Source organism: Scyliorhinus torazame, chromosome 8 (assembly GCF_047496885.1).
Source record: "Scyliorhinus torazame isolate Kashiwa2021f chromosome 8, sScyTor2.1, whole genome shotgun sequence".
Taxonomy (NCBI): Eukaryota; Metazoa; Chordata; class Chondrichthyes; order Carcharhiniformes; family Scyliorhinidae; genus Scyliorhinus; species Scyliorhinus torazame.
The window spans coordinates 49,799,476-49,812,315 of NC_092714.1; the positions used below are offsets into that span (position 1 = coordinate 49,799,476).

Below are 12,840 nucleotides of genomic sequence, written 5' to 3' on the forward strand. Positions count from 1 at the left end.
TGTTCGATAATGCACAGCAGGGCAAGATCAAGAACGACAAGATCTTGCGGTGGAGGATGGAACTCTCCACCTTCAATTATGAGATCTTGTATCGTCCCAGAAAGCTGAACGAGCCATCCGATGCCCTATCTCGCGGCACATGTGCCAATGTACAAATGGAACATCTACAAGCCCTCCACGAGGACCTCTGCCACCCGGGGGTCACTCGTTTCTACCACTTCATAAAGGCCCGCATCCTCCCTTACTCCGTCGAGGACGTCCGAACAGTCACCAGAAACTGCCAGATCTGCGCTGAGTGCAAACCGCACTTTTTCAGGCCAGATAGAGCGCACCTGGTTAAGGCCTCTCGACCCTTTGAACGCCTCAGTTTGGATTTCAAAGGCCCCCTCCCCTCCACCGATCGCAACGCGTACTTCCTGAACGCGTTGACGAATACTCCCGTTTCCCTTTCGCCATCCCCTGCCCCGACATGACAGCGTCCACGGTCATTAAAGCCCTTGGTACCATTTTTACACTGTTCGGTTTCCCCGACTATATCCATAGCGACAGGGGGTCCTCCTTTATAAGTGACGAACTGCGTCAATTCCTGCTCAGCAGGGGCATAGCCTCGAGCAGGACGACCAGTTACAACCCCCGGGGGAACGGGCAGGTAGAAAGGGAGAATGGAACGGTCTGGAAGGCCGTCCTGCTGCCCCTCCCGTCGAGGAGCCTCCCAATTTCCCGCTGGCAGGAAGTCCTCCCATATGCCCTTCACTCTATCCGGTCCCTGCTGTGCACCACCACGAATCAAACGCCTCACGAGCGCCTCCTCCTCTTTCCTAGGAAGTCCTCCTCTGGAACGCCACTTCCGACCTGGCTAGCAGCTCCGGGACCCATTCTGCTCCGGAAACATGTGCGGGCGCACAAGTCAGATCCGTTGGTGGAACGGGTGCATCTCCTTCACGCCAACCCGCAATACGCCTATGTGGAGTACCCCGATGGCCGACAGGACATGGTCTCCCTGCGAGATCTGGCGCCCGCCGGAGCTACCCACACCCCGCCAACGCCAATCACCACCTCCTCACTCCCGCCGGTTCATCCCGCAGCCACCCCCTTCCCGGGGGGTTCGGTTCTCCTCCCAGACCCGCCCAGGAGTAAGGACACAGGGGACAGCGCTACGCTCCCAGAGTCGACGGGACTCGAGCCAGCGCCATCACCACCACGCCCGAGACGATCGGAAAGGACGACCAGGGCGCCCATCCGACTCATCGAATCACTTTAACTCTCAACGTTTTCAGTTATTGTGTCTTGTTATAGTTATGGCATCATGCCGACCCTGTTTGGCCCGTTGGCCCAGTTTTCAGTTATTGTGTCTTGTTATAGTTATGGCATCATGCCAACCCTGTTTGGCCCATTGGCCCAGTTGAAGCGATAATTTTGTGTTTTGTTCAAAGTTACGGCACAGTACCGACTCTGTAAACCCCTACCACCATGCGAACCACCATCCCGCCGGGTTTTTTTTTCAACAGGGGGTGAATGTGGTGGTATGTATTAGGGGTAATACGGTACACCACGTGTCGACAGGCTATTGGTGGAGGGATGCCAGGTCCAAGTGTCTTTAGCTAAAATGTTGGAGTGGAAGATGCTATCTAGCTTCCTCCCAAGATCTCCCCCCATTCTACAAGTCAGTTGGGATTACTTAATACAATATTAAGTCACTGGGTGGAATCATCTGTTGGTGAAGAGGGTGTCGCCTGCTGGTGCTGCCTCTTCTTTGGAAGGCCCACTGGATCTCATGTCAATCAGGCAGATCCAGGGAGACCAGTCGGCCTTCTTCCAGAATCAGGACCCTGGAGATGGAAGTCCTCCCAGGGCAAGAGTTGCCAATCAATCGATTGACAGCGCCACAGAGGAGGCTGTGGCTGCTGACAAAACAGCTCCCCATGTCCCCCCCCCGCCACCCACCCACCCTGGTGTAGCATGACTCAGGAGAAAGTTACTTAATATGGGTTTGGTGTTTCTCGGGGTGAAGGCCATGGAAAGGGGGGGGGGGCGCAGGGCCTTTGGAAGCAAGGGCAGGGATGTGATTGTCAGAGAGAACCCAATGCCCATGTCCTCAACCAACTAAGTGCCTTTGCTCGACGGACTCCCTTCACCAGAGGAAAGGCTTTTACCAGTCGTACAGGCTGCGTAGAACTGGTTTAATCCCAGAAGTGGTGAACAGAAACCTTAAGTGGTTATTAATTAATTGGCCACTTAATGTTTTAGTTGGTGGCAGGGTGGAAAGGTGCCCAGAGCATTACCCTGGGTCTCTGGATTCCTAGTCCAGTGATAATATCACTATGCCACTGCCTCCCCTTATGCAGCTCCAACTCCAGATCAAAGAACAGTACAGCACAGGAACAGACCCCTCAGCCCTCCAAGCTTGCATCAATAATGAAGCCTATCTGAACTAAAACCTTCTGCACTTCCGGGATCCGTATCTCTCTATTCTCATGCTATTAATGTATTCATCAAGATGCCTCTAAAATGTCGCTATTGTATCTTCTTTCACAACCTCCCCTGGCAGCGGGTTCCAGGCACTCACCACCCTCTGTGTAAAAACATTGCCCCCCACACCGCCTCTAAAATTCCCCCCATGCACCTTAAATCTATGTCCCCAAGTATTTGACTATTCCACCCTGAGAAAAAATGTCTTGACTATCCATGTCACTCATAATTTTGTAAACCTCTATCAGGTCACCCCTCACCCTCCATCATTCCAGTGAAATCTGAGTTTATTCAACCTCTCCTCATAGTTAATAACCCCCCCTCCCCACCCCCAGACTAGGCAACATCATGGTAAGCCTCTTCTGTACCCTTTCCAAAGCATCCACATCCTTCTGGTAGTGTGGCCACCCGAAGAAGAAGCTCAATACCATTCAAGACAAAGCATTTTACTTGACTGGTGATCCTACTACTGGACTCAATCGTTTCACAAACAGCCACCCCAGTACATGTTATCCAGAGGATGTACAATGACAACTCACCAAAATTATTTTGACTGCCTCCTTCCCCTGTAACTCCATTACTAAGAAAAGCAAAAGCAGCAATGTCACGAGAACACCATCTTACCTTGACACATCTCACCATTCCTCCATTAGTATTGGGTCATTATCCTGGAATTCCCAATAACACCATTCTTTAAAGGCTTCAGCAAGTAAAGCTTTACACTATGACCCCTTCAGAGTAACTAGGATTCTGACTTTCCCACATCAACTGCATCCGAAAAACGAGAAAGAGAAATTGCATGCTCCCTGCTCCTTTAGAAGAGCTATGTTACCAGATTTACATTGACACTAAAGTAAATGCACCTCTGTGCAAAACTGTGCACCACCCAAGGAAAATAGCACAGGGATTAACAGCACTGCACAGGGAAACATGCACGTTCACAATATGACTCCAATCTACATAATTTCTGCCAGTGTAATTATGTACACCCACAGGAATCTTAACGTTTCTAGAACAATACTTACCAACAAAAGGGTTTCAAAAAAGCTTCATTGTCTTACAAGTGCTTTCCAGCTTAAATAAGACTCCACTGTATTCATCATAAAGTTCAGAGTTCTACATAATTGTTCTCTGTGGCAGTGATATACGGAGGTAGGCCTTCCAAACTTCAAAAATTTAATTATTACACCAGATCCAGAATCCACTATAATCTGTAACCTCATGGTATAGCATCATCCTTACTCCATCATTACTATCAGGACAAATCCTGCTTCAATCCTGGTTCAGTGTAGGAGCACATTCCAGGAGCAGCACCAGGGATATTTAAAAATAAGATGTCAATCTGTTGAAGCTACAACAGAGGACTACACGTATGTTCAAAAAGTGGAAGCATTATGCAATAGACAGAACCAAGCAACCCAAGCTAGAGTCACAGACAGACTCTCGGTGGTTGTGGCAAGAACTAAACAACATAACGGGCTACAAAGCGAAGCCGAGCGGTATCTCCAGCAGCAGCGCACGCCTCTCCGATGAACTCAATGCATTCTATGCTCGGTTCGAGCTGGTAACCAACAATCCGCTGTCGAGTGCCCCAGCAGCCAATAATTCACCCATACCCACCATCACAGCTTCCAAAGTCAGATTGGCCTTCCTGAAAATGAACCCTCGGAAGGCGACGGGCCCAGACGGGATCGCTGGTCGTGCACTCAGAGCCTGCGCAGACCAGCTGGCAGAGGTGTTTGCGGACATCTTTAACCTGTCCCTACTCCACTCCGAGGTCCTCACCTGCTTCAAGAAGACCACCATCATACCGGTGCCAAAGAAGAATCAGGCAATGTGCCTCAATGACTACCGTCCGGTGGCCCTGACTTCAGTCGTAATGAAGTGCTTCGAGAGGTTGATCATGAAGCGCATCACTTCCATACTCCCAGAATGCCTTGATCCACTGCAATTCGCATACCGCTGCAACCGGTGCACAGCAGACACCATTTCCCTGGCCCTACACTCATCCCTAGAGCATCTTGACAACAAGGACTCCTACATCAGACTCCTATTTAGTGACTACAGCTCCACCTTCAACACCATAATCCCAGCCAAGGTCATATCAGAGCTCCAAAAGCTAGGACTTGGCTCCCCACTCTGCAACTGGATCCTCGATTTTCTGACCAACAGACCACAATCAGTAAGAATGAACAACAACACCTCCTCCACAATATTCCTCAATACCAGGACCCCGCAAGGCTGCGTACTTAGCCCCCTACTCTACTCCCTGTACACACACAACTGGGTGGCAAAATGTGGTTCCAACTCCATCTACAAGTTTGCTGACGATACGACCATAGTGGGCCGGATCTCGAATAACGACGAGTCCGAATACAGGCGGGAGATAGAGAACTTAGTGGAGTGGTGTAGCGACAACAATCTCTCCCTCAATGCCAGCAAAACTAAAGAGCTGGTCATTGACTTCAGGAAGCAAAGTACTGTACACACCCCTGTCAGCATCAATGGGGCCGAGGTGGAGATGGTTAGCAGTTTCAAATTCCTAGGGGTGCACATCTCCAAAAATCAGTCCTGGTCCACCCACGTCGACGCTACCACCAAGAAAGCACAACACGCCTAGACTTCCTCAGGAAACTAAGGAAATTCAGCATGTCCACATTAACCCTCACCAACTTTCACCTGAGGAAGGAGCAGCGCTCCGAAAGCTAGTGATATCGAAACAAACCTGTTGGACTTTAACCTGGTGTTGTAAGGCTTCTTACTGTGCTCACCCCAGTCCAACACCGGCATCTCCACATCACAACTTTTACAGATGCACCATAGAAAACATCCTATCGGGCTGCATCACAGCCTGGTATGGCAACTGCTCGGCCCAGGACCGCAAGAAACGTCAGAGAGTCGTGAACACCGCCCAGTCCATCTCACGAACCTGCCTCCCATCCATTGAGTCCATCTACAGCTCCCGCTGCCTGGGAAAAGCGGGCAGCATAATCAAAGATCCCTCCCACCCGGCTTACTCACTCTTCCAACTTCTTCCATCGGGCAGGAGATACAAAAGCCTGAGAACACGCACGAACAGACTCAAAAACAGCTTCTTCCCCACTGTCACCAGACTCCTAAATGACCCTCTTATGGACTGACCTCATTAACACTACACCCTGTATGCTTCATCCGATGCCGGTGCTTATGTAGTTACATTGTATAGCTTGTGTTGCCCTATCGCCTATTATGTATTTTGTTTTATTCCCTTTTCTTCCCATGTACTTAATGATCTGTTGAGCTGCTCGCAGAAAAATACTTTTCACTGTACCTCGGTACAAGTGACAATAAACAAATCCATGAACAGATGGGGCGGGGGGGGGGGGGGGAGTGGGGGGGGGGGGGGGGGATCTCCATGATAGTCCCTATATGTAATGATGGTGCAGTCCAGTTCATGGGAGCAAACTACAGGGCTGAAGTATTTGCAACTGTCTTCAAGCAGACATGCCAAGTGGAAGATCCATATTGAGCTCCTCCTGAGGCCTTCACCTGTGCTAAGGTGAGCATGGCTGCCTTTAACATCAGGGCGGCATTTAATTGAATACGGCAACAAGCAGAGTAATGTCAAATTGACGTCATTGGGGATTAGGGAAAACTCTTCACCAGCTAGAGTCATACTGAGCGCAAAGAAAAATGTTGTGGCTTTTTGACACCAACCATCTCAGTTCCAGGAGTTCCTGAGGGTCGTGTCCTAGGCCCAACCATATTCAGCTGCTTCATCAATGATCTTCCCTCTATCATGAGGTCATAAATATGATGGTCGCTGATGATTGCCCAATGTTCCATTCCAATCACAGCCCCTCACATAATGAAGCAATGTATCTTGCCTGCAGCAGGACCTGGACAACCTCCAAGTTTAGGTTGGTAAGGAATAAGTAATATTCACTCCACACAAGTGCTAGGCAATGACCACCTCCAACAGGAATTAATCTACTTACGACCCCCATTCTGACATTCAATTACATTAAGAAGTATTGCTGAAAATAAGAGACATGCTGTTGAAGCTTTTTGTCTGGCACTCATCAGGACTGATGCAAGAATGTCAAATTTCAAAGGCAGCAACAATTTATACTACGGTTCTTTCATCGTTGCTGTGACAAAATATTGGAATTCTGCCTCTTAAATCTTTGCAGGAGTGGCCCCCGGATCACAGACTGCAACAGTTTATGAAAATGGACAATCACTTCCCGTTCCGGGAACAATTAGGAATGGGCAATAGATGCTGGCCTTGCCAACAATGTCCACATCCTCCTGAATGAATTTAAAAAATCAATGGACCAAGTATCTGTATGGCTCAATTTTCATTCTGTAAAATGTTATTTCCTGTTAATAAGAATGAGCAAATGCCATGCAAATCAATCTTAATTTCTCATAAACCTCTGCACACAGACCAACTGGAAGAAAAGATTCAATTTTCAGAAGTAGTTTTACAGTATAATTTACTAGACCTCACAACATGGTGCAAAAGGTACAATAGCCAACTTTCTCTGCCCCTCATGTGTAATAATCTATTTGAAATATAATCGCTTCCCCTTCTCTTTCTGCCATGCTCCAGTGAATGTACCCAAACACTAATATGTGGAAGGTATGAACCCAAATGAAAAATATGGCCGTACTAGCCAAAGTAATCAACCAGGCAATGAAAAGGAAAGTTCTATGAAGTATTACAAAGAAACTGGCTTAAACAGTAAAGGCCAAAGCTCTGATACATTTGCATAATTTACAACGCCATCGGGGACAGAGCCATTACAGAATTGTTTCATAGGTGAATCCAAAAGCTATTCCTTCATTTTTATCTAATTGTTATAAAATGTCCTCAAGAACTTGACAGTGGCTTGGTGTGCTCAAACCGAAATAATATTCTCTTGTGGGTGTTAATAAGCTAGTAGGAGTGGAGAAATTTCCTCACGGCCTGGCTGAATTACCAGTGTTTTAACCAAAGTATGAATCTTTCAAATCAACAAACTTCTATCTGTACGTTTTAAAGCTTCCTTCACTTGCACAGCCACATAGCTCCAATTTGAAGTGACTGGACTTTATTCTTGCGATGATATCATTTTTGGATCATAACAGCCATAAAACCAAACAGATGATTTCCATAACAGATCTTATTTTTAAAAATCTGCTTTCTTTGATGAAATACGATATATTTTGGAAGATATTTCCAGATTCACCACTATATGCCAATGAAACTAAGGAATATACCTCAGATTTCCTTGAATTCTTGTGATTTCCTTTGCTGAAGTTTACGGAAACTTTCTTTGACATCTTTTGACGGTGGTCATTTTCGGTGCTCGTCGGTGAAGCTAAACAAAATAAAATCATACATTACACTGCTGGTACATTGAACAATTGCTATAAGTCAATTAATTAATCTCTCTCTCTCCATCTTTCAGTATTAAAGATTTTTGAGGTGTTTGGTTGCACATTTCTCTCATTGAGCTGAATTTAATGCAGGTAGCAGTGGCCCCAGTGATCAAACGGAAATCGGGAGGCTTGTCATGTGTTCTCTAGAGTCTAGAAGATTGAGAGACGATCTCATTGAAACGAGCAAAATTCTGAAGAGCTGGACAGGGTCGATGCAGAAAGGATGTTTCCCCTGGCTGGTGAGTCTAGAACCAGGTGGCACAGTCTCAGAATAAGAGACAGACCACTTAGGGATGAGAGGAGGAAGAATTTCTTCACTCAGAGGATAATGCATCTTTGGAATTCTTTATTTGAAAGCTGTGGAAGCACAGTCACTGGGCTGAATTCCCTGCCGTCGGGATGCTCCGTTTTGCTGGCAGCCTGGGGTTTAACGACGGCGTGGGGCTGCCCCACAGTGGGAAGCCCTATTGACCAGTCGGCAAAACGGAGCAACCTGCCGGCGTGCTAAACCAGAAATCTGGCACGGGGGGACGGAGAATCCAGCCCACTGTGTGTGTCCAGGACAGAGATTAATGGATTTCTAGATACCAATGACACCAAGGAATATGGGAGTGCAGGAGAATAGTGTTGAGTTAGACAATCAGCCATGATCTAGTTGAACAGCGGAGCAGGCTCAATGGCCTACTCCTGTTCTTATGTATCTAATGCCGGGGCAATCCTGCTTCAACGGGGTTTTGTTCCTGCCTACTGTCAATGCTCCCATCCCTTAAAGGGGCTGCCGATTAGAAGGTCGGCATCTCTTCATCTCCAACAGTGCCGTGGGGATCAGTGGTCACTGTTGAGATTGCGTGCTGCCAAGAGCAGCACCGTGGATACCTCCCTGAGTGGAATTGGACATGATGGGGGGTGGGGGGTGGGGGGTGGAGGGGGGGGGGGGGGGGCACCCACACACACACACTCAGGCAGGCCATCAGCTTTTGCAGGGTGACGACCCCATGTGGCAAAGGCGGGATTTAGGCCATGAACATCTTCAGGAGCAGTGGTGGGATTTGGTCCCTCAGATCTTCAAATGGCCTCTGGGTGGGAAGGTCATCCTCAACCTTCCCTTTCGCTGAGTGAGTCACGTGCTGTGATTTCAAGGAGCACTCCACCCCCTCCTTCCTTTCCAGTTCTGTGGCTTGCATCTCACAACCAGCTCCTGTGGGCCAGATTCAATACTCCCCATTAAGTGGCACTGCCCATTATTTATCACAGTAATATACATATTGTGTCTGCTCTTTCTGATTGGCTGATAGGATTTGGTGGGCGGAACCTGGTGCATGCAGAGAATTGGAGTACATGACACACGTGTGTCTGCCAACAGTTTGTGGTGGTGACAGTGGGGTTGGGGGGAGGCGGTTGGTTGGAAAAGAAAACACCAGAAAGTAAGGGTAGCCCAACAACAAAGTTACCATAAATTTGAGAGGATTGTCAGATCTTAGCCAACCCACAACAAAGTTACCCTGCCTGGAGAGATTGTGGAGGATGGATAGATGGCTTGGAGGGGAGGGGACACAGCATGGGATGGGGAAAATGGTATTGGCATGGGAGATGTCATGGGATGATGGGGTGGCTTCAGGGTGGCAAGGGAAAGGTGGAATGGGTAGGATAATACAGCATGGAATGGTGATTGCATGGGAGGAAGGGAACAGCTGGGAGTGGTGACATGGAAGAATAAAAGACTGAAAGGCAAGGGGCAGCACGGTGGGGCAGTGGGTTAGCACTGCGGTCTCACGGCGCCGAGGTCCCGGGTTCGATCCTGGCTCTGGATCACTGTCCGTGTGGAGTTTGCACATTCTCCCCGTGTTTGCGTGGGTTTCGCCCCCACAACCCAAAAAAAATGTGCAAGCCAGTGAAATCGTTTTCTACCCATCGACAGCATCATTTTGAGTACCTCTACCAAATCTTTCCTAACCTTCCCTGCTTTCAGAACATCTCCGCAATAAATGAAGTCCCTTTCTGTACACGGGGATCTAGGAATAGGTCCTATCTGAGCTCAATTTTTATAATTTCTTCGGTCAGAAAGTGAATCAATATGAACTATTATTAATATTGGATTATTTTACCCTTGCAACTGGATGCAATAGTTTGCATGAAATATTCTGTGGAGCAGAATGCTTGACATTAAAATTGACTCCATTCAATGGCTCGCACATTCAGTCAAAAAGAAGGATATTGGGCAAGATATGGAGACTTTTCATTCTAGTGGCAGCACCGCTATGGCAATCATTGACTGGCAAATTTCTGACGATCTTGTCAAACCTATGACTAGAAAATTCAAGTATCAGGTCATCCTTTGAACTTGATTCTGGAAAATGGTGGTTAAGAAGAATGCAGACACCTTAATTTACACCACCAAATTAAATCAGGGGATTTTAAAATAATATTTATGATGAAATTTACATGATGAGATAAGAGAAAGAATGCTGAACTAATATAATAATACACCTGCAGCTTTACTATAACAAAACTGGTAGCTTACAAGTCACAGTGGTGACGTAGTTGGTGGGCTCACTCCAGACTCCCTCTTCCTTTGCTTTGGTAACTCGCACTCCAAATTCATAAACGGTATTGGGTTTAAGATTATCTATCATTGTTTCACTCGTTGGGCAGCATTGGTACAGCCAATTCTTGGTTCTTTCTTTTTCTCTGTACCGAACAGTAAAATGCCTAAAGGAAAAATTGAAAGCATAACAAGTTGGTCAGGTAGATTTTTTTCATTTGTTCTTGTAAGGCGAGTCTCACTGACAAGGCCAGCGTTTATTGTTTATGTCTAGAGGTTGATTGCGTACATTATAACCATCTATTATCAATTTGTACTGTAATATTGTTCAGCTTCACAAAATAATACTGAATTTATAGAAGCCAGGTGTCCAATAAAACTACAGTCCCGTTATGTTTGTTTCACAGCAAGTTAAATAGATATTTTAGAAAGCTTTCCTCGCTGTGTGCTGTTCATGCTGAACTTTACTAATTCATTTGATCAGAGCTGAAAAGTTATTGAGATTTCTTCCAGAGAGCAAAGTGAACGGCAACAGAAAGAAGGGCCAGCCTAGGTGTAGTTTGATGATGGATGTCACCGGGCTGATGAACACAGGCTTCAGTGGATATGCAAGGATGGCTCATGACAAACGACCTCGACATATGACAGCAGATCTCCTGATAGGGGTAGACAGAGGCAACAACAGTAGCAGAGGCCCCATCCTCCCAATTTCTCACGAAAAGCAGGAAAAAAGCATGGATTCCAACAAAATCAATTGACCTCTGATGAAATCACAAGGACACATGAGGTGTAATTCTCCAATTCCCTGTCAGTGGGATCAATGGGGGATGGGGGGGGGGAACCATCCAAGAGGTGGATCTTTCAGTGTCAGTGTCTTCGAGGATTTCCATCTTCCAGCATCAAAATGTTCTTGGAAACCCACTCCTTTTTCAGGAAGTCCATCTCCTTTCTTCAACAATGGGTCAGTGATGTAGGTCACTTTTTGAATATGCACCCGGATAGAACGGATGGACGTGCAAAATCAAGCCCACCCTGCCATGAAAGATGGCGCAAAACCCTCAGATGTATAATTTATTGTACCCAGAATGAGAAGGTATTGTGTTGTTTCCTGCCGGCCTCCATAGCAGGAAGCACTCCCTGTCCCTGCTAATTCCCCCCATAACCTTCAAATGCTTGTGTATAATGCAATTCTCGCTGTATTAAAAGTAGCAGAAAGTCACAATGCACTCCGATAATTATCTGCTAAAACCCCTCAAAAAGATGTGATCATCCAGAGAACATAATTGTTGGGAGAAAATATCTGAATGCCAGCAGATATAAAGCTGATTTCCAAACAATGTGCTATAAATATTGGTGATGACAACAATGAGGCAATAATAGAACATTGTTAACATGCAGACCGTCTTTTAGAATTCAAAGAGGCACAACAACACACTACATGTCGGATCACTGCTATTTCTGCATCTGGGGAATCTGTTGCAGGATATAGATGAAAGGAGATCATAGAGCGAGGAGATGAATATTACTACAAATCAGTAGAAATTTGGCTTATTGTAAGTTGCAAGAGGCCATAATATCCAGAAAGCCATGAAAATGTGATGAGACAGAAGAAAATAAAGATTCTTATTGAAAATATCCTGTTGAATACCCTGCATTCTTCCATTCATGTCCTTGGAATTCACAATAGCTTTTCAGAGAATGAGGAGGAAGCTGTTTAACCCCTTGAGCCGATTCCACTATCCCGTCATATCGTAGCTCGTCTGTACCTCCATTTGTCTCCTGTATCAACTGTGGCTTAGTGAAAATACATTCATCTCTGAGGAGGATGTGGATTCAAATCACTCCAGCGACTTAGGGCCGGATTCTTCTGCCCCACGGGAGAAGGCCACTCAGCCCCTTGAGCGTGCTCTGCCATTCAATAAGACCACAGCTAATCTGATTGTAACTAATAAACTTTCACCCCCCTTGTTAATTAAGACTCTATCAAACTCTGCCTTTAAAATAGTCAAAGACTGCTTCTACTGCATTTGAGGAAGAGAGTTCCGGAGACTCACGGCCCTCTGAGAGAAAAAGGCTCTCCTCATCTTTGTCTTAAATAAACAACCCCTTATTTTTAAACAGTGACCTCTAGTCATAGACATGAATTTACAGTGCAGAAGGAGGCCATTTGGCCCATCGGGTCTGCACAGCCCTTGTAAAGAGCACCCCACTTAAGCCCACAGCTCTGCCCCATACCCGTAGCACAGCAGCCCCACCCAACCTCTTTGGACACTAAGGGCAATTTATCATGGCCAATCCACCTAACCTGCACATCTATGGACTGTGGGAGGAAACCAGAGCTCCCGGAGGAAACCCACGCAGACACGGGGAGAACATGCAGACTCCGCACAGACTGTGACCCAAGCCGGGAATCGAACATGGAA

The 12,840-nt window shown here is 46.7% G+C and overlaps 1 protein-coding gene across 18 annotated transcripts in view; it reads right to left on the bottom strand.

The window, feature by feature from the left end:
• Positions 1-12,840, bottom strand: part of LOC140427828 (uncharacterized) — a 507,915-nt gene that overhangs the window by 382,458 nt on the left and 112,617 nt on the right. For all 18 annotated transcript variants that reach the window (XM_072513572.1, XM_072513555.1, XM_072513571.1 and 15 more), the window contains exons 5-6: positions 10,397-10,584; positions 7,714-7,814 (exon numbers count right to left, since the gene is read on the bottom strand). In XM_072513572.1, the coding sequence (XP_072369673.1) occupies positions 7,714-7,814; positions 10,397-10,584 (289 nt within the window). The remainder of the gene's footprint in view (positions 1-7,713; positions 7,815-10,396; positions 10,585-12,840) is intronic.